Below are 27,223 nucleotides of genomic sequence, written 5' to 3'. Positions count from 1 at the left end.
GAAAGATGCCCAGCTTACTCTTTGGCTTCCACAGATGCCTGTGTGCCTTGCACAGTTAAGGCGCCAAAGCAAACATTTTCAAGGTGCCTAACAAAGAAAGTCTGTTCAGAGAATCATCCTTTTTTTCTTATGTGAGCTGTTTTCTAATATAGCAAAACCAGTCTGAACAAACATCCTATTTGCAAATGTAGATGTTGACTAAAGGAGTTTGTGGTATGAAAACAGTGGCAATAATAGTGTTGTTCAGGCAATTACCTGATATATTTCCTCATGTCTTGTGTAAGTAACAAGCTAAGGTAACTCTAGAACCTCTCCCCTATCCATTCTATACTTCCCAAAAGAATATACATTAAAGGTTTACCTAGCGATACCCTGGCAGGAACGGCTCTTCTGTCAATCCAAAATGAAACCCAAGACAGCATCACCATCAGCATGGCTGGGAAATAGGATTGTAGAACAAAAAAGAAAATATGTCTTCGGAGTGCAAAGTTTATAAAAAGTCGATTATACCAACCTATTGAAAAAAAAAAAAAAAGAGAGGAACAGGTTGGGGGAGAAGAGGAGAGCACTGTGTTATTTGTGAGCTCTGTTCACTGGCCCCCTTCTTCCAGTAGGAATGGTGTGTCCATATCAGTAATAGTAAACGCCTAAGTAATATTGCCACCGCCTTGGTTTTATGTAGTGCTTTACAGACTGTCCGTCATACCTCATTAAAACACAGCTGCCTTGGGAGTACAGCATCATGACTGCATAAATCAAATACTGTACTATAATTGAGGTCAGGAAATTGAAAAACAGTAAATAGACTTCAACTGAAACTGCCTGGAGAATACAGACAGAGTCTAATTGTCCAGTTCAGCTAGGACAGTGAAGCCAACACCCTGTATCCCCCAAAAAATACCCTGCCTTCTCTCACGCTACAAATACCCAGCAACAAGCAGCACTTCTTTTCCTACAGTTAGACTGGTTTGCCTGCCCAGCGTTGACTTCAGAGGAAAGGGTGCCATCTAGTGAATTTTGGGGCATGCTCGCTCTTGTGCAGCAAAGCATGTGTGCTATATCTCATGCCGTGGGAGGGAAATCGGTTTTATTGTGAGGTGAAAAGAAGGCAAAAGTAGTTGGCTGCTCAGCATCTGCCTGTCCAGTACAGATAGAGACATCCATGAGGTTGTGTGGAGCAGTTGTGCCATCAAAGAGAGCGACTTTTAAAAAAAAAAAATCTCAGTAACCTCATCTAGTATTAAACACACTCTATGTGTTTTCAGTTGTGGAGAAGCTTTTTGATTTTAAAAATGACTGTCTCAAAAATGAATTAACTGTTGCTCCTTCGGAGGTCAGGGAACTCCAAAAACCTAAATGCTATGCATTGTGTAGTTCACTGAGGTTCACAAGAAAGGCTATGCAGAACCTAAAATGCAGAAGGCTGCTTTTGTGAGCAGCATTTTTGTCCATTTTTTGCCAGAAACTCTTCAGGGGAAGATGGCTCCTATTAGAGCTGTGCTGATTGTTCCTCACTATTACTTACTTTGGGGGGTGAGGTCTGTGTATAATCATTTGCTTCCAACATGAAGCAAAATAAAAGCACTAGAGCAAGTGCAACCTCTTGACTGAAACAAAACCTCAAAGCCAAAGAAAAGTGTCTATAAAGGGTAGTGTTCTAATTAACAGACACAGTACACATCATTCAGGTACTTCCCAGTGTCAGGTACTTCCCATTAGGTTCCTGCAACTTAAAAAAAAAAAAAAAAAAAGGGCTTTTCTTTCACCTTTACTCTGCTGAGTAAGCTCATCATCAAAGCATCTGCATGTAGGTGTTAAGCAGTTGCACTTTGCAAAGTCAAAGGTGCTGTGAAGGTGTGGCAAAGGCCTGGGTACAGGGGTGGTATGAGGTTGCACTGTTGTGCACAAGACCATATCTGCTTGTATAAGCGGTATTTTGATGAGAATAGCAAGGCAGAAAGAAGCCAGCTGAGTTCCCAGAATCCAGATTCAACACGCAATGATAGCAGTTTGGTGGAAAACATCCCAGTCTCCTTCTTGCAACAAGGACAAATTTGATATAGCTCTCAGCAAGGCACAGTGATGATAGTAAAGTGTCACTTGCCCTCTTCTCACATGACAGTGACTCTTGAAAGCTGGAGCTCTGTTCTTAGCTCATACGTGAGCAAGAGATAAGGATGAAGAACCTGATCAAGCTGTGAATTCCTTGCTGCTTAGCCTGGATCATAATTTAAACTGGAATTTCTTCATTCAATATTAGCCACTGCAAACTTGAATGGCTCTTTTTTAAATGCAAAAAGAAGCTATTCTGTAAATAAAATACAGTAAATAAATCTATTAGCAGCTTCCCTGAATGTCTTAAAGGCTTTTTCCCAAAGTGTTTCATCATATTATATGCAATAATTTCTATTATATTAATCTGCCTTGATATAAAGGGCAATATCCACACTGAAATTAATTGACAAAGACTGGAAAGTACAGTAGAAAGCATGCTATTTTATCTGGTTAAAAATGTATGGTTAGACTACTTACATAGAGAATTATTTCAAAATTTATAATTGCATGTACAAATACAAAGAAAATAAAACCCACCTTGCATGAAATCAAGACTATAATAACTCCTAAAGCCTTTTGCAGTTTGACAGAAAGTATAGTTCAAGATCTATAGGGAGAAATAAAAACCTGTCTGGGGCAGATACCTATATTTAAACAATGTAGCACAGACATAAAGGGATTTTTTTCTGCAACTTTATGTATAAACATGGAACATTAAGCAAACCATGAATTAGACCTCAATAGGTTATAAATGCTCTCATGTGGAAATCTTATGGCTAGTAGACTTTCAGTGACATTTTACTGCTCCAAAAATGAGGACATTTTAGACAATAAAACACGCTGGGGTGCCTCTTGTTTGCTTTCTAGTATTTGACCCTTTAGGGTTTGCATTTTCAGTCTTCTCTATATAACCAGAACACAAAGATTCCTGTAAACCAAATACTCCAGTGGCTTTCAGAGAAGTACCACAATTTTGCAAGAGCTCACAACAGCATATCTTTGGTTGTTGTGCATTTTTCTCAGGTTCTTATTGTCAGATGTTGTTACAAATATAATGACCCCTTCTTTTAATATCAAGAAAGTATTACATCGGTAATGTAAAAAGAAACAAAGACTTAAGCTGACAGACCAGTGTGATTGACAGACCTCATTTTGACTGAGATCTTTCAACAGTAACAGTCAATTTTTAGCAACTAATTTGAATGTGAAAGACATTCTACATTGTTCTGTCCTGTGCTTCTCTCTTCTAATGTCAAAGGCTTACTATACCAGTACTGCTGTAAAAAGCTAGTCCACTGGAAGCACTGAATTCTTCGATGAAAAACTGGGAGAGGGAGATGTGCTCATCTGTGCTCAGGGACTTGTTTCCATGTTTCCAGTATAACATCAGATCATCTTCATTGTAGGCATCTATGAGAAAGTAAAAACTAAATCATATCTTCTGCTGAAATAATGCTTCTGTTTTCTTTTCTTAGGGATAGGCGACAATTCAAACAATTTGGGAACACCAGAGAAACATTTTTTTCACATCAATTTGCCAGTTAGTTGACATGGAAAAATTTGCAAAGACCATATTTTGGTCTGGTGCCCCCAACATAAAATGGACATGGACCTGCTCAAGCGGGTCCAAAGGAGGGTCATGAAGATGCTCAGGGGGCTGGAACACCTCCCCTGTGAAGACAGGCTGAGAGAGCTGGGGTTGTTCAGCCTGGAGAAGAGAAGGCTCCAGGGAGACCTTATAGTGGCCTCCCAGTACTGAAAGGGACTACAGGAAAGGTGGGGAGGGACTCCTGACTAGGGGGTGTGGGCATAGGATGAGGGGTAACAGTTTTAAACTGAAAGAGGGTAGATTTAAATTAGATATAAGGAAGAAATTCTTTCCTGTGAGGGCGGTGAGACAGTGGCAGAGGTTGCCCAGAGCAGCTGTGGCTGCCCCCTCCCTGGCAGTGTTCCAGGCCAGGCTGGACGGGGCTTTGAGCAACCTGGGCTAGTGGAAGGTGTCCCTGCCCGTGGCAGGGGGGTGGAACTGGATGGTCTCTCAGGTCACTTCCAACCCAAACCATTATATGATTGTATGATTCTATGATATTCCATCTTATTCAAGTGGAGCCCAGTCCTGTGCCCTGCCAGCAGCTTACCTGAGATGGGGGACGTGCTCAGGGTCACAGGGTACATAGGATCCACGCTCTGAAGCTGCCACACTGAGCAGACTGCCTGAACAGTGGGCATCGGTTCTGTTTTCCAAGACTAAACAACAAACCAGCATCCCAGTTTTACTCATAATCCAAATAAGAATAAATTCTGAGATACCAAAAGGCTCTGCAAACCAGAATTACCTTTTGTTGTACAGACAACTGAGTCAGGGGTGTCATTTCACAGTAACACAAGGACTCATTTTCATTTTTCCATAAGGTCATATATTCACATCTTATTTTAATTTTGGCTTGCACTTTTTTCCTCAGAAAAAAACCCCTTGATTTTTGACAGGGGAAATATTTTTAGATTTAGGCCTTGGAATATCAACACAGTCAAAACAAGGCAGGATACATCATGGGTTTTCTATCTTCCCAAAGCTCACTGAATTCTGGAAAGAGCCCAAACTGGCCACAGTTTAATATGTACAGGTTGAAGGGTTCAGGTCACACATCAAAATAAGTGAAAAAGGTATTATGAACAGGATGGAGTGCTGGTAAGAATGCACATGGAAAGAACAGGCCTGAAGTAAACTTACAACTTTCTAGTTGTAGAGAACAGTTCTGAGTGTCCAGAGGAAACCTACTGAAATCCATGAAACACATAGCAGAAACTGTTATTCTGCAGAAAGGAACAGAAAAACAGAAATTAAATGAAAAATTTCACACTTCCTTAGGGCTGTGAAGACCCCAACCAATTTGCTGTTTAGAATCCTAATGACTGAGTTTTTCTACTTTTTTTAGACACTTCTAAAATTGTTTCAAGATAGTGTGATAAATCACTGAGATAACATATTTTTAAAACATAAATAGTCTTTTCATTAAGTACATTACCTTTGATTTTTAAACCCTTTACTGGCCTGATCCCTCATTAGCCTTTCACACATTTTGTTTTGAAGGGTTACACTTACGAAGATTAACAAGGGGAGTTCACATTTCTTGACTGGATTTCTCATAGATTGAAGTAGATAATATTACAGATTAGAACAAGTATTATTCCAAGTGCTATTTTCCAAGATAGAATGGTTATAATTTTTAATTACATAAAAAGATAAGCTGCAATTTCTGGAAGCCTACTCTTCAACACCATGGAAATACCTCATACTCTAAAAAGCTTACAGAAATCTTGGTAAAGAAATTATTTTGCATTCCACCTGCTCTTTCACAAATGTTTAGAAGATAAATGTCCCTTGACATTTTAACCAATAAACAAACAAACGAAAAAAGGCTAGAGGCAGCAATTTAAATATGTAAATATCGCCAGATTTCCCTTTCTTGTCACAGCTTGCATGTCATTTGATGTTTGATTTTTCAGTTTTCCCCAAACTGAATCCTACAGGGATTTAAGTGATAAGGGATATACTGGTTATATAAATGATCTTTGAAAACTTGTGGTCGGTAATCACACTATAGCTGAAATTTTACAAGTGTAAGATTTTACTGGCTTGAAATGAGTTGTGAGAGTGGTACATCTTTAAAATCATGGACAAGACTTCCAACTGCGAATGCTGTTTCCATCTTCTAGCTGTTGACTAAAGGATCAGGGAAACAACCAGAAAATGTTGATTGGGGGGAAAAAAAAAAAAGACCATTTTGGCAACAAATCTGGATTTTTATTCCACTTTGCTTCAACAAAATCCTGGATGCTAGGCACTGAAGAAAAACTGTGGAATATGCAGATTTCTTGCACATAAATATTTGGAATATAATCTACCCACTGCATGTAAAAGTGGCAATACAAAAAGGGTGATTTAACAAATGTCTGATTCTTTAGGAACATATGCATTAATACCACTCAGGCTAGAAACACATTGTTTCAGCTTAATAATGTTAAAACCTTGGTTAACCAGCCTTTAGGTCACCCCTTCCCTGCCTCTCAGTTTGATAAAAACTGAAAGAGAAGGAAAGGAAGAAGACAGGACTCCTGCCCTTTGTGCTTATGCCCAGAAAGAAATCCACGGGTTTGGCAGGAACTTTGGGGCTTTGCTATTCTCTGGCAGAGGAAGGTGAGGCTGGCTGCAAGTTCACCTGTCAGAGCAAGGAGTCACCCAGAACACACCATCTGGTGATGCAGGGTTAAGGAAAGACAACTTTGGGAGCAGAGAGGACAAGGGCGTGGAAGAGAAGTAGAGCACCAGGTTGCAAATGTGATGCAGGACACAGAGCAAGGGCTCCTGTCAGAGGGGTTTCGGAGCAATGAGCAAATGTAGCAAATTGATTCACACTGTGTCTGTCCCTCAGCTCTATTTCCTCCTTTTCCTTTCCTCCCATCTTGTTTTTTCCTTTCTCTCCATTTCTGTCCTTCACATCACATGCTCCCTTTGGTTTGTAATGATTTCTGCATAATTTCTTGCCGTTAATCTTGATGACACTTTACCTCTCCAGCAAGGTGACAAAATGTGTTTGCCCATCTCTTTGCTATTCTTCCTCCCCCCAGCCGAATGTATGTCATAACCCTCACATGGAGACCTACTGCTATAAGCCTTAGTGTAGTCTGATCCCTCTCTCTCTCTCATGAAGCATGGAAATGAATATAGCAATAAAATACATACTTCACCTCATTGTTTCTTACTGGTCAGTGTGATTCTTGAACATACATTATTTTAAAGTGGTATATATAGCTGTTGTTGAGAGGGTTTCTGCATGTCTTCATGATAGGTAAATTCATTACTACTTGGAACAGTTATTACATAGCCAAAATCTCAAGTGCTTGCATAAATCTTCAGACTATCCAGATTAGATGAAATATCACCTCTGTGTACAGCCCTAATTAGTAATAAACTGGAGAACTGTGATTTCTGCAACACACAGGCCTCAGGGCCTTTACCCTAGGGAGAAAATTCCTCCATTAAAGCTATTTCTGCCACATCATCCAAATCTGCTTCATAAAGAAAAGCAATTAACATGTAGGTAGAAGGGAGACACATTTAATGACATTGCTGTTCCAGTCCTGGAATTGCTGTTTCATTTTCCAGTTCCTTGTAGTCACAGAAAACACCTGTCTAACATAGCTGGTATCAACCCCAATAATCTGCTCTCCATGCCTATCTGGAGCCCTGAATAATATCAATGGCATGTTTACAGGTATCCCAGGGTGAAAATAGATGAGACGGACACTTTTAAAAGACTCAAGGGGAAAAAAACCCACACTTGTTCTTTGTTAATAATTTTGGGGTTTACTGTACTTCAACAGTAAAACTACTGCAATATTGCTAAAACCACTGGCAATGAATCAACACTTGATAAACTCCAGCACTATTTACAACAGATGGAAAAACCTGCCATTATCCTGTGACAGGAAACAATATGTGAATGACAGAAAAATGTTATCTATATGTTAGCAATCCTAAATTTATTTTCACACTGGCACACTGGTCACCAGTTCCTGTTATCTGATGCCAGGGAATTAATGCCAGTCCAATATCAGAATCTTAACTGCAAGTATTTCTAGTAATTTCTCACTGTAGAGACTATTGGTCCATGACAATTGCAGTCATGTATTTTCTTATAAAAGAGTATTGCTCTTACCGTAGACTGAAGAGTACATTGCCATCAGGGTATACTCGGAGCATGATGTTTTCCACAGTTGTATCATGGATGAATGATCTTTTGGAGTGTACAAAAAATACATCAGGTACCCAGATCTTTTTTATCAGTCTTCCATCAAAAGTCATACTTTTGTTTTTGTTACTATGAAATGAAAGTCTCTCATCCTTCCAGTAATGTCTGAGATATAAAGTCATTGTGAAGTCCTTTGTTTAATTAAAAATAGAAGAAGACAATGCTTGTTTTATTCACATACAATAGAAAACAGTACAAAGTAATCAACTCATGCAAAGGATCAATTTCTTCTCTGGGCATCATCTGGAGGATCCTCAATGAGAGGAACCAAACACTACTCAATGAGTTTAAATACAGATTAGAATTACCTCTGAGATACTGGCTGTTTGCCTTGTCACTGGAGTCTGAGGTTCATACTTCATTTATACTTAGATAAACGTTACAGAGTTCAGTGATCTGCTGGACTAGACCATCAGTGAAGTGATTAAGAAACTTTAAAACCAACCAAAGGCAAATTGAAAAAGGTTTCTCTGAAAGTCTTCACAAGCTTTCCCCAAAATGGACTGTGGTTCCTTTACAGAGGGATGAAATTGCATTCTTCATGATCATTAGGTCAATTTGTAAAATCTATGAATCTGTATATTTTGTACAAATATTGCATGGGGGTTTTAGATTAGTACGTTTATAAATGAAATGCATTATAAAGAAACAATATGATTAATTTCATAGGAGTAAACAAATTTTACAAGAATTACAGAATTTTTTAAAATATGGAAGATTGTTACAAATATTTTATCATGCTATTTAGAGAAATAACATGACTGCAAATATATATGGGGAAAGAGATGGAGAGAATGCTGCAAACCCAGTTTGAGCTTCTGCACAGCCGACTGCTCTGTGCTCACCTATATAAGTTATGCATTATTAGGCAGACATCATTTCTCTCTCTAGAACAATTACTTCTGATAAGAATACTAGGAAGATACTTAGGTCTCCCCCTGTAATACGATTTTACGCCCCTGTAATAAGATTTTATGATTTGGGTAGGTTTGCAAAGGAATGCAGGAGTTCATACTGACAGATCTCATTGCAGAGTCAACACCTACAACTAGAGCTACGCTCACTATGAAAAGATATTGTAAACGAGATCTCTTTGCAAAGTTAACATGCTCTTCTATTCTAGGACAGAGCAAGTTGGCACTAATGTCTAGGTGGCATTATTAGTGACAATTTCAGCTGAGGAATGAATACTTTGCATTCCAGTGCAGGTCCTTGATTGCAGTGAGGGCATCTCCTTCCTAGGACCATTCCTAGAACTGACTTTTCTGCTTCCATTTGTTATGACCACAGCTCCACCCATGCCAGAAATTATGGGAATATTCAGATCTACATAAACAAAGGAAGCAAAGGGCATGAGGCCTCATCATTTAATGTGCAGAGCACTAAGAGCAAATGTGGAAGCCCATGGGGTTTACTCAATGGTTGGCATTCTCAACTCAGAGCATTTATCCACGCTGATCTGTTCCTCCTGCCCAGGGAGAAATTCAACATGTGCTTTTATAAAACACTTATTAGGTTAAATGAGAATGACTTGCATGCTTCAGGGCAAGGTTGTACTCTGTAAGGGTTTGCTTTCTTTAACTGTATTATTCTATATCATCCAGCTGGATGTTTCTGAGACCCTGAATTTTGGCTGAAATGCTTTATTCCATTTCTACTAACCAACTTACCATGTCAACTTCAGATATGCTGTCAATGCTTTCTACCTGCACATCAATGCCCACAGGTATTGGCGACCCTTCAATGTAACAGAATGAAAGAGTGATGAGGAGCGTAAGTCCATATTTTTAAAGGGAAGACTGTATTAACAACATACAGAGTACCCCATCCCAGCATTTACCATGGTCTGTCCACCTTAGAACACTGAATGAGAAAGACCATGACAACAAAGTAAAACTTGATGCTAAACAGTTGTAAAAATGAGTACAAAATCTTCAGTGATCTTTTTGCAGCCAGACTAGTTGTTACTGGCATTGCAATATGGACAGCAGTGACAGCTTCTTTGTAGTGCCAAAGCTAATGAACTGTTTGGAGTGCTACTTAGAACTGTCATAAGGAAAAGCTGAGTAGATGTATCAAACACTCAAAGATTGCAAAGTTTTCTTAACAGTTTAAATGCTAATTCCCACACTTATAAACAAAAAAATATATTACACCTCCTAATTATCATTAGTTCCTTAACTATTTAAAGTTTGGCGCAGATATTTGTGAAAAAGGATTGCTTGCTTACTCCTCATAAGGGAAAAGCTATACACATACTAAGCATGTTTTGTGATGGAGTGTTGTGTATTACTGAGTACATAATATATTACCAAGTACAATACATACCAAACTGCACTGGATGACTTGATTTTATATACTGCCCCACTATTTCATGCCACTAAAAAAGGCTGTGAGTTTATAATTCAATGGGATCTGAATGAACAAATTATAAAACCATATTTGCATTTTTACAGTAGTGACTAAAAATCAATTAAAAATTACAGCAAAATATAAAATTATTTCCAGTCTCTTCAGTGTACAATATCTAGAATGAAGGATCTAGTTGTATACAGGTTATATACCTGTGTAATTTTCAGCAGCAAGTCATTCCACTGAAGCAATTGCCTAATCACTTCCTTACAGAGGAGGGAGAGGAGAGAGATGTGCACATATATGTGTACACAGACACACACACACACCCCCCGAAGAATATTCTGTATTTGGCATGAAAATTGATAGTAATTATTGTACATGGATTCCAATCACCTTTGTTAAAAGTAGTCAAAATAATTTTAAAGTACACTTTTAAAATAACCCAGTACAAAACAGGAGTACAAGGAGGTCTGAACAGCAGGAGATAGGAACAGGTTTTTAAACTTGTCTTTCTCTTTTTCTTTTTTTTCCTTTTATCATTGTCAAGCCAAAATAGTCCAGAAATACTCTCCTGATAACCAGCCACAATACTGTGTCTCTCTTTGGAATTATCCTTAAAATAGCAGCCCTCAAGGATTACACAGCTGCCTCCAGTTCTTACCAGTAGAGATCTTGAACGATTTTTGAAGGATTTTAAAATCTCACTCTGTAAATCTCTTGATTTGACTTGTATTTTTTAATGGAGGGTTTGACCCTGCACAGAACAGATGAAGGTGTGTTATGCATGGGAAAGCAAGGTAAAATGTGCTCAGAGTTAGCAGGGCACACCAGAGCATGTTTCAACACTGACAAGAGCTGTGCTGTCCGGCGCAGAAATCACATCTCCCTCTGAGAGGAATGCATCGTTCAGTCTGTTGGCCAAAGTTAAAATCAGAATTTAGGACTCCAGACAGGAAAGTTCAGTCAAGCAGTTTATTGTAGAACACTAGGCAGCACTTGGGAAAATGCAGTTTCTTTTGGAGAATAGAGACAGCAGAAGACATCTGCCCTAGAGGTTGACATACAAGAGTATCGATGTATATATCCAGCCAGGCTTCTTCACACAAACCGGTAAATATTTTGATGTCTCTCTTAAACCAGTTTTGACCACTTCTTGTCTTTGTTTAGACCACACCACACAAACAGTTTACTTATGCTAAATACCAACTTGTACCAAGTACTGGTACAAAAATGCCTGGTTGTAATCTGAGTGGAGTCATCTGCTCAGTATTCCACTGAAGTCTAAACTGTCTTGTAAACTAAACACAGGTTTAGCCTAAGTAGAAGTCATTGTGAGATTTATACATGATGTGAACATAAATCACAAATGGCATTCACACACCATTTAAACGCAAACACTACAGAAAGATGAGGTGTTGTCTATCAAGTTCCTCATTTGCATGAAGAACCAGGACAAGCCTGCATTGCAGAGCTGACACCTGAGTGAGCTGCACACAAGGCAGGGTGGCTCAGGGAGCACGAGCTGAGGAGCACAGCACTCCAGCCTAGGAGCACAATCAGTAGAAAACCTGACTAACAGCACTGAAGACAGAAATCTGTCCTCAGCCCTTGTCTCCTTTGAAAGTCCATGCATTGTAACAGGCATATTCTAGATTGGGGTGAGGTGGCTTGTGATTTAGAAATGCCTGTTGGTTACCAGCATTGCTTAAGAGTGACTGCAAACAGGCAGATGAACTGTTTATTACAGAACCTTACCCACCATGAAGCTTCACCTTCTTGGTACTGTAGATGTGTCCAAACTCCTACCCTAGGACTATGGCAGAGGCGCATGGTAGGATATGCTGGAAGCGCTCATATGCAGGCATACATTTGATCTTAACTGCTGTTACTAAAACTTTGGGGGATTATTTGCTTTGTCTAGCATGTTAGAAAAAGTGGGTTTAGTTCTTCTTATGTGGAATTATGTGGGTGGAAGTGGAGGAGAGGGGAGCAGCTCTCTGCATAAAACAATGGCTTTACCAGTTTCTGAGTCAAGGACAAATCTAAAGCTAATAAAGTTAAATGTCTACCATCAACAGTCTTGAAACAGGCAAGGAGCTACCTACAAATCATATCACAGAATAAGATGGCTGGCTTTCTAAGCCATGTATCATGTGTAGTGAGGAAAATGGTTTTCTTAGTGACAGCTGCTCAAAAGTGTGATGGTGGCAGTCCTAATACTTTCTTGGGATTTGCAAAAATTACAGGCAATTTCCTACCCCAACAAGCAGTATTCCAGTGTGGACACAATTGCATTCAATCATTCACCTCATCTGGGCAGATATAAAGGTACTGATCACAAAAATAGAAATTAGTGGCAGCGTATGATTATGTCAATTACATGCACACAAACTGAAGTGCCAGCTATACATAAATACATGCAGAGGCGCTTGATTCTTTGAAAGGAGAGCTTGCACTAAGTTGGGAACTGTTATAAAACCAAGTATTCAACCACTGAATAGCATAAAAGACATCAAAAACTATGGCCAGGAGAATTATAGTGGATGGTTCTAAATTGATTTAAATAAAAAGGAAACTGTTACAATTAAATCTCTTCCTTACTAGATAGAAATGCTACAACTGTGAAACAGACTCCTTACAAAGAGATTCCTGTTCTCTATCTGGGGAAGGGCCAGAGACCGTATTTATGCTGCTTAATGAGAAAATACTGTTCAATCTAGCATTCACTACAAACAATTATTAAACCACATCCCCTAACCCCAGCCTTGACCTATTATTCACAGATCATAGCAGCTGCAAATATTTTCTTCCTATTCTGACTCTGGCAATAAATGTAAGCACATGATAAATATACTAAAGACTACACATATATGCAACCTCAGTCATTTCAGTGCACTGTTCACTTTTCTAATCTGAAACACTTTTATATTGTTGCCACTAAGACCACCACACCCATAAGATACATATTGGCCTTACTCTGGTCTAGTCCTTCTGAGACTTGCAGTTTTCTGGGAACATTTCTTTTTGTGATTAAAAACCAATGCTACTAGAAACAGTAATAATTAACTATTAGGAACAGGTTGCTGAGAACTGTAATTTCTTAATCACTTGGATTTGTTTTACCATGATTGGATGTTTTTAAAAAAGACCGTTTCAATAAGCATTGGAAAGGATCCTAAACCACCCAGAATAGTCTACCTCTCTGTCTGCACCACAGCTTTCTCCCTAGTATATTGAGAATTTCAGTCTCTGACTGACCATCAGGCAACATCAAATTCACTTTGAAAAAAGTAACCAGAGCAAAGCTGTGTTTTTTATTTCCCAGTTTGAGAAAACTGGGGATGGTAGAGAGGATTTTGTTATTAAATTGAGCAGCTTCAGTTGCTTCTGGAGCGTTGCTACAAATCATTATTTTACAGGGATTAGTGATTTTCACAATGGAGGCTCCACAGATTTTCAGGATAATTACTCCTCAGCAGAAAAAATAGGATTGTTTTCAGATGGGTTTATCTTCACACAAGCCATTTCCAATCTTTTATGTTAAAGGTTTAAACATAGCAAAAGAATTCCTTGATGAACATGGAATTTTTTTAATAGATAGTACGAGAGGCAAATTCTATAATACCCTTTTTAGAAGGGATATTACGTAAAAAGGATATCCTTTTAGCATTTTAGGATCAATTTCTACAGTAATAATAAGTGGTTTAGTGAATTCTATAGTATTTTTGTAAGTCGGACCTTTGAACATGCAGCAGATTGCACCTGAAACTCCGTAAGATAAATGTTGAATTTAGAAAAGCCAGCCAATTGGCTTTGTAAGTGTATTCTGGAAAAAAATGTAGGTCTACAGAAAGCTCCCAGTAGGAGGCAGAGACCAGGAAAGCATTAAGGTCTATAGGAGTACTTTCTTCTAAAAAAGGCTTGTGGGCCTGTAGAGGAAGAAAACCAGTAAAAATGCAAACAAGCCCCAGGGAAGCAAAGCTATGTGGATGTATTTACTTTCCTCTGACAATGCCTGAAACAGGAGAATTACTGGCAATGTTATTTTCTTCTTGTTACTGTTTTGTTTCTATCATCTTATTTATGTAAGAAATGAATGTGGATTGGTATTAGCAGTAGCCAACTCTTGGAATGGAAGAATTGGCAATGTAAGAGAAAAAAATCATGAGAAGGAGCCTATTGGAGGTCTTGCAAATTACCAAAATATTCCTTTTCTGTTCTGGACCCCAGCTATTCCATCCAATGTTACATGAGTTCTTTCCTTTCCACCCCTTTTACCTTCAGATTAATTTAAATGTTGCTAAGCATAAGGTGAAGTGAATTTATGGGATTTCTGATCAGATGAAAATTTGGAATTAAGATTATGCTTAATTGTAGATGGGATGCAAGTTGTCTAGAAAGACTGTTATTACCTTTTCTCCAGTCCAAATTTAGGTTATTTTCTCACAGATTATCAGTTTATCGAGCTACTGAAAAATCAGTTGAAGTACTTTAACCATAGTAATATGAAGATACATCTCATGAAGACTCTGAGTCTACTGACAGTCTTTTGTTTCCATCGGTAAGATCTATGCAGACAGACAGCCTTACCAGCACCAGCAAGCATTATTATACCACTTCAGGACCCCTCACATACCGATCTCCTGGCCTTTATTAGTGCTCCTGGAAGCAACAAGGACTAAACATAATACCTACAACGTTCACTGATGCAGCTGGTAAAGCTGTGTGAGCAAAGGAAACATCCGTGCTCCTAGTCAAATATCTAGTAGAATTACTCAAATCCCTATGCCAGTCCACATCTGTTTGCATCAGTGGGGGTCCATCTATTGAAGATTTTCAAACAAAAGAAGACCATGACATTACACAGAAGTCAGCAACAAAACAAAACAAAAAAAAAAATCCAGGAAAGGAAAATAAAACCAACACCAACACACACAACCCCCAAACAACAATCCAAGAGCCTGGTTTAGGGAATAAGTGCAATGTCACAATGTAAGTTTAGTTTTTTAAAGGACGTTTGTGTACACTGAATTATTGGTTTGCTTCAGTCAACCTCACTGTATAATGAACTGCAGACAAAGTAGCATTTCTTTAGCAAAAATGTAGAAACAGCTTGCTAGCAGTTTGCTGCTTTTGCTTCATCTTGACACAGTATGGTTCTCAGACTTTGATCTCTAATCTGTTAATAAATGGACAGTGTTAGGACTAAATTTTAAAATCAACAGTCAGAGAGTCAAATTCTGATTGTGCAGCTGAAATGGCATTGCAATCCACAGAAGAATGCCAAAATACATTCATATAAATGACAGTTGAGTTGTGTCCATTTGGTAAAAAATGTTCTCTTATGTCCACAGAGCAATATACTTTCATGAGAAAACAACCAGTCATGTGAACAAAGTTAAAATTATTTCCAGTAACACTGCAGCCACTAGCATCAGTATCCAACAGTTCTACATTCATTTACCCCAGTTTTTTTCCTGTGCATGTTTTCTCAGTTTACAAATCAAATTCAGCATGTGATTTTTTCTGCCTCTCCTTTGTTAATTATAAATACTAAAAAACTCTGGGTCCTGTAGTCTGCCTCATTTACTTTGCATGTGTGGGGCTAGATCAAACAAGCCAGATTTAGATTTAAGAGTTCCCTGAACTGAGGGATCTCCAGCAGGTTCAAGACAGCATAAATTTTCCAACTGCTTGTTCTCCCAGCCTGGTGCAAAGGATGATTGACCTTCTCAGGGAAAGGGGCAAAGTGGAGCCATATTAACAAAATCTGTCAATCCAACTCCCAGACATACCCAGAAAATTGCAATGGGGTATAGAAGAGGGCAAAAATTTCTCCCTCTGCTAATGGTAAAGAATAATTTAAAAATACTTGGTTTTCACCCAGCTCTTTTGATCGGTTCTTTTTTCTCCCATCAGTGTTGTGAATTGATGCATTGTGCTGAGCTGAATAAATCATGCACTGTGGCATGTGACAGATACAAGCCCTTCATGAATCACAGTACTGAAATGCTTCATTAGATTTGATAAAAACAAACCCAAAATTTCACCTGCTTTAAATACATGAGGCCACAGTGTTGTAGGTCTTTATGCAGTTTAGGGCTATGTTATGATTGCTGTGGCAATGGCTGTAGCAACAGTACCTCTGAATTCACCTTCTCCAGTTAAAGTTTTCTTCTGCTGCACACTTAATGATCAGCATTCTTCAGAGAAACCTGTACTCTGTCTCTGTCATACAATAATTCTGGGTATGTTATTCAGATTCATGTTTCAGTTGGTGAGTTTTGTCCTCTGATGAGGTCACACTTGTGTACTAACTCTGCTGCTGCCTTATTAATCTGCCTTTTGTGAAAAAGAAACCATTTTTTACTACTGTAACATCACTGAAATCAATGGTAAGCCTGGAACAATGGAGTATAAATTTGGGATCAACATTCATTTCATTGAGACTTTTTTCACTATGTGCTATAAAAATATTAAAGGATCTATGTTTTTGTTTTAGAGAGATTCATGCATAAGTTTTTGACATATTAAGAGAGTTCTCAAAGTTTGGAACTGTGTGAACTATTGGATGTGACTGAAAAACATGCCTCCCGTGCCACTATGGCATGTGGATGATAGAAGAGAAGCAAAGCTCATGCACTCTTCTGCTGAAAGCTATTTCTGAAAGACAGGAATATAGCTAAAATCATATCCATGGCAATGTGATTATTGAGAGGCCTGTCCAATAGTCAGTGGAAAAACTACAGCTGGCTTCAATGGGAATTGAATGGACTCTGTGACTAGTCATCTGAAAATAAAAGGACAAGGGGAAAAAGCCTGGTACAGATTTGCTGGGTGTAAAAAAATCCTCACTGCCTGTGGAAAATTACAACTGTCAGATCACAGCATATATTCTGAAAGCTGCTTTTATGTACATCATAAGTATTGCTTTCTGGGATGATCCAGTGATAAAGTACCTCCCAAACTGTTGTTGGCTTGCATGGAAATGCTACTTCCTTTCTGATATGATACTCTCAAAAATTTAAATTCCTTGTGTGGCAAAGCAGGTAGTAACAAGATGTCCAGAATAACAGATATTAGACAGGTATTATGCAAGAGGTAATCCTAACTTTTGTTGTCAAGAAACAGATGTATCTCAACTGTTGTTCAAAATCAGGCAAGATTTTTGCTCTTTGACAACATTTTTAAGGTAACAAGAAACCCTTTCACATTCTCCCAGTGCATTCAGAGAGGCTCTTCTTACACCAGGTCTCCTTCCTAGCATGTTTGCCAGGCCCCAGGTCCCAACAGGTGATGGCAACAAGAATAGCTCCATAGACTTCAGCTAGCCTCCCAGATTTATGTTTGTTTACACACCTGATTATTGGTCCTCATATATTTGTTTTGGCTTCATAATCCAGAGCAGTTCAGTCTATTTTCATGAATCATGAACACAGAATTTGTGACACAAAGGCTCAGACAAAGTTATTAGTGGGGCAGCTTTCTCATTTTACCTTGCATGAAGAAGAGTCAAAATTGAATCCAAACTGTGAACATCCCATTGAATACTCTCTTTATCCACATGCAATTTAGGTAAATGAAGAAATAATCATCATAGTGCCCAGCAACACAGGAACAACATGGTAATAAATTGAAGGCCTGTGGGTAGTTTTTAAATTTTGTACAAACTGATTTAGGAATTGATGGTTCATTTCAATCTCTCAACACAATTTCATGACTAAGTAATTTGCTAATAATTGCTACTATACTATACAGTTTACGGGGATACCTTAATCACTGTTCTTAAACAATCTTATTCCAATAATAATTTTTTTTAATTACTTCCAAAATCAAGAGAATTTGAACAGTTTCTCCTATTGATATGCGAAACATGAAGTCCCTTGCCTTCTTTATTTTCTGGAGTACGACAAAAGAGGTGAACTGCAATTAAGTCTGTCATTCAATTTTAAGTAATGCTGCTGGACATAGTTTAAGTAAACTTCCAAAAAGAGGATAAACTATCAACCAGCTCAGTGCAGGCATGTGCTGCTTACCTCCAAATCCAGGTCTCAGTGCAAAATCATGGTCCTCTATGTGAAGAAGCTGCTCAGATTTAAGTGGCTGTACTTTCGTGCTGTCAAGTTTCCTCATTTTAATTTGTTTGCTATGTTTAAAAAAAACAAAAAAAAAAAGGTAAGAAACTTCTTTTTTTTTTTCTGCCTGACATTGAGTGTTAGTTAAATGAAGCAAGGACTCAAGAATACTGAATGGTTGAATCTGGTATGATAAGAGAAATAACTGTGCTGATAAAGTTGAAGAAAGATACATCAGAAAAGGTAGGGAAATCAGGTATGAGGGTGCCCAGGTCCATGAGAAACACCAATTATATATATAAAGTCCCAGGAAGAACATCTAACTCTTCTTTTGTTCCTTTCAGAGATTGTATCTGTTATTATATAAGAGATTATAGCTGTTTGAAAAAATGTTATTATTCACATAACCTTTTGTAACTCAGACTTGGAAATAACACCATGTATCCATGGTTTAATACATTTCATACATTTCATTTAATGGTTTCATACATTTCCTTGCACTTCATACATTATCAATATTACAGAGACAATTATACTTTTTATTGCAATTTTTTTTTTTCCCTAGGAGCTCAAATGAGTCAATAATTTTTCCAAAGGATGAGAAACTTAGGGTCCTAGATCCAGAGACTTGTTTTTGAGATCTCTCAATCATCACTCAGATTTGGCCAAGTTACTTTTTAGCTCATCCCCTTATTTACTGCTCAGACATGCAGTATTTCTTTGCATCAAGAGTCCTGTCTCTGCATTTTTCCCCATGCCACACATAACTGAGCCTCTGCCAGCACCAAGGCAACATAGATGAACCTATGCTCTAAGTAGGATGAATTCTGAATTCTTTCTGGTGACTGTTGCTAATTTTCTTCCCTTCACAGAACATACTGCACAACATCCCAAACTCCTCTGGGAAATTCCCATGCCTAAGAAGGGACTCAAGCTCTCCATACAGAAATCTTATGTGCTGGGCCTGCATTTAAAATGAACAGCACATGCCCATCACAATGCAGAATCCTTTTTCCATTTTCCTATAAACACAAACAATGGCACAGACAGCAGAGGGTTCTGGAACATGCCCATATCACAAAGGTATTGGGTTAAAACAAAAACAAGATCTACAGTTCTGGCAGCTGGGTGACACAGGCTTTAGAAAGAATCTGTTACATTATTTGGTTCTGCTATAAGAAAAATGCAATGATCACAGAATCATTGAGGTTGGAAAAGACATTGGAGATCACCTATTGCAACCATTAACCTAACACTGACAGTTCCCAACTACACCATATCCCTCAGCGCTATGTCAACCCAACTCTTAAACCCCTCCAGGGATGGGGACTCCACCACCTTCCTGGGCAGCCCATTCCAACGCCCAACAACCCCTTCTGGAAAGAAATGCTTCCTAATATCCAGTCTAATCCTTCCCTGGTGCAACTAGAGGCCATTCCCTCTTGTCCTGTCACTTGTTACTTGGTTAAAGAGACTCATCCCCAGGTCTCTGCAGCCTCCTTTCAGGTAGTTGTAGAGGGCGATGAGGTCTCCCCTCAGCCTCCTCTTCTCCAGACTAAACACCCCCAGTTCCCTCAGCCGCTCCTCGTATGACCTGTGCTCCAGACCCTCCATCAGCTTCGCTGCCCATGATGTCTCCTCAGCTTTCCACTCCTTGTTGCATATCCTGCTTTAGTTATAACACAACTAGCAATACCTTACCAGCAGAATTATGCCTAGCTCTGGGGCCCCGTTTCAGGAAAGGTATGGGAAGATTGTAAGAACCTGCGCAGTTTAATTTAGAGGAAGAAGACTGAGGGGACATCACAGTCTTCAGAACACATCATGAGCTTTTACAGGGCCCTTTGCTCCATGACCACTCCCCAGTAGCATAAGCAGTGGCAGCAAGAGAGATCTGTGGTAAACATTAGGAACACCTTTCTGATGGTGAGAATAGTGAAACATGGGAACATATTACTTGGGCAGGTTTTGAGACTCCTTTAACTTGGGCTACTTAAGAACAGGTTAGACATATATCTGTAAGAATGACTTAAATACAGCTGCTTTGCCACAGGCAAGGGACTCTCCCCAGACATAATGTCTTTCATGCCTTCTGTGATTCTCTGGGACTTTGCTGCCAGCAACTCTAATTATTACTTTAGCCTGAATGATAGAAATCTGTTCTGAAGATTTGCCCCGTAGTCAAACACCACTTAAGATGAAGTATGAAATACCTTAGGATGAGGTATGTGCCTGTATTTACTTCTTTTTCCCCTTCTTTCCCCACTTTTTTTCTTAATAATAAAGCCCAAGAAATTACTTTTTAAAATGCTATGTTACCGAAATGCTGAGGTGGCTGCTGGGCTATTCAGAACCACTGGGCTTGAACAAATTAATTTACCTTAGTATACTTGAATGTCTCTGGCAGTGTTGTCTGTACCAAATTATCAGGGCAGTCAGAACACCCATCAGGCATTTCAAATACCGATTTTAGTTTTCTAAGTATGAAAATTATGTGCATGCTAAAATGAAACCCTATGCTTCAGAGAATTAAAATCACCTCAGAGCAAGACTGTATCAGAGCAGAATGGGCAGTAGAACTGAACGCCTTCGATGCTCTGCAATAGGTATACAAGGAAATTCTGCTGTTTGGGAACAAGTCTAAGAGAAAATGATGAATTATGTTCAGAATGCCATGGCACAGCTAATGCAGTTTGGAAGCATGAGGTTATTTGTCATTGGATGTGCCAAAGATAATACCTGTTTGATGCTCCAATGATTTCACTTGAAGAAGCAGGCTAAAACTATGATACATCTATTACAGCTTCTTACTAGAAGCAAGTTTGTGACTGAGGAAGACTTTCCCTAATCACAGGAGGCAAAACATAAGCTACCAGGGAAGGATTTTTTTAATGAGCCACTCAGAAGAGATGTTATGGGACTTTGATACTACTTCTGTTTTTCTGGATGAGGACAAAATAAACAGAAAAGCTGCCTATATGAAAACTATCTTTAGTGTCCACTTAACAGCCTCTTTAAGCTGATGTTTTATCTACAAATGGTGGAGTATCTATAATTATTTCTAGCTGCTATCAAAAGTGGTTGTTCAAGCTAGGCAAGACCTTGCAGGGGTCAGAATAGCACTTTCATTACAAACATGCTACATCTTCAATACCTTCCTTTGGCAGAACATATTTTTTTTTACTGTAAAGGAAAACAGGCTTACATGCAGAGATATGTGCTCATGGTACTTGGAATTAATTTCATAGACGCTGGTAGCACTGCATGTGTAAATGTACCAAAACTTAGAAAAATTCCATTAAAATTTATAAAATAATTTAAAAATAATATACTTCTGCTTCATATTTTTTCTCCTTCTTGACTGCTTTCCCCACCCAAGGCTAAGAAGTGTTCTCCAGCAGATATTCCTTTAACACAGCATCTGGATTCCAGATGTTGCTCCTTGGCTAAGAGCTACAGTACTAAATTGTCCTTACTGCAGATTTACAGTTATTTAACTGATGATTCAAAGGGAGTCACATGTATGTATTTGTTTACTCCCACGAAATCCTAGACCCATATCTAACTATTGATCACCATACAGCATTGTGAAATCATCAGCAGATGTTTTCTTGAGTGCTCCTTCCCATGGCACCAATTCCATTAAAAAGCAGAAGAGATAGAGCTAACTAGCCTAAGTCTCAGAAGAGCTTCCTGAGGTCAGTCAAAATACACTTTTCATTCTCACAGAAGCACAGCAAGACACAGATTATATTTTGGTGGCCTGGCACCCTGGTCTCTTTATCACACAGCTTTGGCCAGCACACCATGACCTAGAAGTCTATATGCAGTCATTGATTCTGCACATTCATTGTATGGCAGATGTCAGGCTTTGGTGTTTGAGAGGAAAAGACCACACAGAATCACAGAATAATAGAATTGTTTAGGTTGGAAAAGACCTTTAAGATCATCGAGTCCAACCATTAGCCTAGCACTGCCAAGTCCACTCCTAAACCATGTCCCTAAGCACCACATCTACATGTCTTTTAAAGACCTCCAGGGCTGTGACTCAACCACTTCCCTGGGCAGCCTGTTCCAATGCTTGACAACCCTTTCAGTGAAGAAAGGGTTGTGAAATCATCAGCAGATGCATGTATCAGCAGATATATTCACCTAAGGAAAGGAAATCTCTCTCCACCTACCTGGGGTAGTAGTAATAAAGGGAACTCTGACAGATGGCTTGGTATTGGCATAGATCTGGGCAATAATAAATAGGAGTTTGTTGGTCTCAGTGAAGCACATGCTCAAGAAACTACTGCTTCCAGTTGCAATAGCTCTGCTTTCCACAGCTGTATTCCAGGCAGCATTTTACATAAAGCAAATGAAATGGTAATCTATAATTAAATTCCAACAGAGGTCATAAAAAGCACTTGAAGTGCTTCAGATCACATAGGGAAGACCCCCCTGCTGGTGCTTATATAGGAAGTTAATGGAAGCACTAGCTCCTTGAAGGAAAAAACATGAGATATACTCTTTGGACACTTCACTACCCAATACTGTTATACGGACTCATGGCTCAATGCTTTGGTATCTGACAGAGCTCTCAAAGAGCAGTTAGTCACTGCCTACAAACCCAAAGCAACTAATTCAAAAATTTTTAACAATGGACAAATATGTGGCAGGCTTTTAAAGACAAATTTAGCTGCTCCTACCTAACCTTGAATACCTAATAGTGAACAAAAGGTCAAAGGTCTGCTCAACGGCACTTGGAATGTTTTATATTAAAGCATTTAACCACATAATGCCATCAGTGTAGTTCCACAACTTCCCATTAATGGGATTGATGTGATTAGTATCCCCTCTGGTTGTCTTTAATTTGCTAGGTTATCAAAAGTTTATGCTTGTTCAAGGAGAAATTGGAAAAGTTCATGGAAAAACCACTGAAGGTCACTAAACCTGCAGAAATCACATCCAACACAGGAAGTCTCTGAGGGAAATCTGGTGACTGGATATGGGTGGGAGTATTAGTGGGAAATATCTTATTTGTTTGCCCTGCCCTTATTCTTCCAAACTTGTGCTTACAGCCTTTTTTGGAAACACATCACTACAGTATATGAACCTTTGGTAAGATCCTGCATGGCTGTTCTGTTTTAATGCCCTGCATAACTAATGATATGGTAAAAATTCTTGGTAGGAGACTGGAGGAAGGCCGAAGCACCTCTGCATATTCAGGAAGATATAAACACATTTCCAGCACCATCCTCATCACAAAAAATTTTGAAAAATCTGAAACTCATATGTTAGGAAGGATAGTTAGGAGAGGTTTTGGTTTCAGTTAAACTAATTTGATATCCAAGGTACCAACATTCTTTCATTGCTACAGTATGGGGGTAGTAGGGGAAAAAAATTCTCATCAGATTCAGAATGAAACTAGGTAAGTTTATGAAAAGACTACTATGAAGGAAACTTTTATTAAAAGAATACCCTAGATTTAATGGCCATAAGGTTCTTTCCAGTGCTATGACCACAAGATACTCTAACTACCACCAAATCAAAGATATACAAAAGGCAGAAGTTACAAAAAATCTTATTCCTAGGAGAATCTGTGGAATTATATAGCAACATGATCTCTTAAACATTTTAACACATTTACCAAATCTTGAAGCCCAAATAAATGTAATCAAGTGTACAGCTCTCTCTCACATAAAAATGCATTTCTAAGTGTTCAGTAATATCAGCAACACGTACTGTCAAAAAGCCTAATATTTTGACAGTCAAATGTTTTGTTCTTTGCTGTAGGAAATGGACCACGAGAATAATCTCTTTCTCATGTACTTTTGGTTAATGCTTTAAAATCTTCTTTTCAAGAGAATGCAAATAGCTTTGGAGGGAGAATTGGGTTACTCTATTAAAACAGTGGAACTTGTAGGTTAAGTAACATTTTCACATGGGATTCTTTTTAAAAGGCCACCCATTTAACCAAGGCCATCTGTCAGCTGTGTCCCTAATAACCCTAGTGCTGGCTGAAAGGTTTTTCCCCAGAAAGAAAAAGAGCCTGGTGGAAAGTCAGACCCTGTTGCAATGTACTGGAGGATAATGCTGCTTTTAGAACAAAACCAGAGAATCAAAGAGAAATTAAATATATTTGGATCCTTTCCACAGAAAAGCTGTTTTGCAGCTGTTAAGTTTTGGGATCTTCTGTGGCTCCAATTCTGCAATCTTCTTCCCAGTTCCAAATCACTAGGAACTAAGAAATGAAGACATGGAAGGCCAAAGCATTGCCTTGTATAAAGAAAACTGCTACATCGGTAACCATCAGTCCTGGCATTCCTCCTTGTTCCTGTCCTTCCTTCCTGTTAACACACTTCTGCCTGTCTCACAGGATTGCTGTATGGATCCATTTGTATGTATTAGTAAAGATCTGTGGAGAGGACACTGTGCTAGTATTGTTACTGCTGTCCTGTGACAAGAGGTCAGCAAAGGATGACCAGCAGGATGCCACAAAATACGCTGTCTCCTACCACTAGACTTCTCTCCTGCTTTGTGATTTTTTTTTATGTCAGTGATGGAGCAACTCCTTTCAGCTACTGCAGAACAGGATAAATACAAGCAACAGTAGCATATGCTTCCTTTTTACCACCAACAAAAGTGTATCAGCTGAGCTTAAAATAGACCTTCCTTACCACTACAGCAATAAGAAGATATTTTATTCTGTTTTCATTTGATTCTTAACTGTTTCCTGAGACTAGCAAAGCACCAGAGTGGACCTTATGTTGATATTAGGGCTAGTTCTGTTTATATTGTTTTGTTATTACAAATAATCATGCACCGGCACTCACTCCAAAACTGTCAGTGAGTTTGAAACAGCCTGCTGAATAGCCATCCTATTCGTGAGCTTTTGGCTTAGACCAAACTTGAACCTATGACCTTGAACTGAAATTGAGAAGTACTGAGAGATACTGCATCTCCAGGCAGCTCCATTGTGTCACTGGGATATGTCCTGTTGCCTTGCATTGCTTAAATGTGATTTTATCAAGACATGTAGGGATTCAGAGATATGTCACTGCTGGATTATCACAAAGAAGTGAAGATAAACAGCTGTACACCTGCTACAAAGCATGTCACTTGAAAAAAGCAGCTTAAACACATCAGAGGAGTCCACTTTTCCTCAGTATGTGATATTGTATGAATAAACTATGAATAAACTATGAGCTCCCCTGCTTATTTAAATAGGGGTATCAAGCACATAGAAAAAATTAACAGTTGTATCCCTTCTCCTTCCCTAAATGGAGCTACTTACTACACTTTCTCCTGCCTCCCAACAGAGATTTGGATTATCACTGTCAGTCATTTGTCTGTTCACATACTGTTAGATTAATCTGGAAACACATTCAAGGACCTCTCACGGCAAAAGGGAAGTTGCACTTGTGTGAAAAAGTACTAACACTTTGCACAGAAACTCACATGTAAATATCTTTGTATCATTATTCACTTGAAATCAGCTACTTGATTGGAAAGACTAAGAACAGAAACAATCTTCAATGTCTAGAAGAATAAGTATATTCCAGAAAGGGAACACATTGTGTCATCGCTACAAATAAGGTACAATTCACCTCAATTAGTGACATAAAATTGTCTTTCGTATCTTAATAGTGTAGCTACTCTGCTGTTTAGGTAATGGAAGTCACCTTCTAACATTGGCATAGAACTTTGGGAGGCATTTCTGCTTGTAATGGGAGTGAGAGGGTAAGAATACTCGGTACATCACAATAGCAGTCTGGTATCACAATAGTTGTCTAATATCACACAAGCTAAAAGAGCTGTGTGGGTGTGTGAGTGTGTACACACCTGCATATATATGATCAAATATATGTAATCAAATCACAATATGAAAAGTCTGGTTATGAAAAAATAATTCATAGTTCACCATTTTTCTTTTGGGAACACCCTATCAATACTATGCATAATGTAAATCCAGAAACTGGCAGGACAGGACAGTGAACAAAAAGGGTGCACTGAAAGGTTGCTGATAGCATGAAGTTTATCAGACGAACATAGAAAGAGTATATTACTTACCTGGTATGCTTTGTTAAGAATGAGAACTGTTGCCGATGATGAAGATGGTGATGCTGATTTTGAGAACTGTGTAGCACTGCTGTTGGCCACAGGCAGGTGAGGAACAGAAGTTTCATGAGCAGGACCATCTCTTCCAAAAGAGAAATGCACCTGATCAGCCAATCCACCTTGCTGACTTCTTATTGTTAGTGTTTCTACTGTTTAGAAACAGCATAGCATACAAAGGATGCACATGAAGTAAGGCATCACTGAAGACAGAAGACAGGGGCATCCCCGTTCTGATGTCCTCGCTGAGTTCCCCTCATATTTTGGTAAATCATAAAAATTCCTTCAGCTCTACATCCCTGCGGCATCTGCTGTCAAACCAGAAGCACCTTGCATTTAGAAAGGTAGTAGAGACAGCAGTTTGTTTGGCCAGGCTGCAGTCTGATCCATTGCTTCCACTCTTTCAGCATAGGCGCATATTTGAATTCTCCATCACCCGCTCAGCAACCTCTTCAACATATTCTGTGCAGGCAAAGTGATGTCAAACATTTAATCCCCCTTAAATCCCACACAAAACCATACAAAAATCTGCTTTAATGACAAAGGTCTCTAAATTAATCTTGCTTTCTATATATGTGCGTATCTGCTCAAAATAATTTTCTGTACAGATCAAACTCTTTCATTAACTGGCTACATTTTATTGTCTTCCCAACCATTAACATCATTTCTGTTTCTGTGATCTGCAGTAGCAAGTATTTTGTCTGTAGATATCAAACTACTTTTGGACAGCAGAGTATCATGGAACAAGTCCAAACTAAAAATTAAGTCTTGTTTCAATATTGTCTAATGACATTTGGAAATATCAACAATCTTTTTTCTTTTCTT

The 27,223-nt window shown here is 38.7% G+C and overlaps 1 protein-coding gene across 1 annotated transcript in view; it reads right to left on the bottom strand.

Moving 5' to 3' along the window:
- The window catches only part of GABRR3 (gamma-aminobutyric acid type A receptor rho3 subunit), a 33,993-nt gene extending 7,149 nt beyond the window's left edge, over nucleotides 1–26,844 (bottom strand). Inside the window, exons 1-7 of the mRNA XM_026847769.1 lie at nucleotides 26,354–26,844; nucleotides 18,260–18,369; nucleotides 9,539–9,606; nucleotides 7,776–7,999; nucleotides 4,787–4,869; nucleotides 3,325–3,465; nucleotides 362–514 (exon numbers count right to left, since the gene is read on the bottom strand). Coding sequence (XP_026703570.1) covers nucleotides 362–514; nucleotides 3,325–3,465; nucleotides 4,787–4,869; nucleotides 7,776–7,999; nucleotides 9,539–9,606; nucleotides 18,260–18,369; nucleotides 26,354–26,481 — 907 coding nt within the window. The 5' untranslated portion in view covers nucleotides 26,482–26,844. The remainder of the gene's footprint in view (nucleotides 1–361; nucleotides 515–3,324; nucleotides 3,466–4,786; nucleotides 4,870–7,775; nucleotides 8,000–9,538; nucleotides 9,607–18,259; nucleotides 18,370–26,353) is intronic.
- Nucleotides 26,845–27,223: the final 379 nt, after the last annotated feature.

This window comes from Athene cunicularia, assembly GCF_003259725.1.
Source record: "Athene cunicularia isolate RWA chromosome 1 unlocalized genomic scaffold, athCun1 chr1_part1, whole genome shotgun sequence".
In the NCBI taxonomy this organism is placed as follows: domain Eukaryota; kingdom Metazoa; phylum Chordata; class Aves; order Strigiformes; family Strigidae; genus Athene; species Athene cunicularia.
This window is presented reverse-complemented; position numbering and strand designations above follow the sequence as displayed.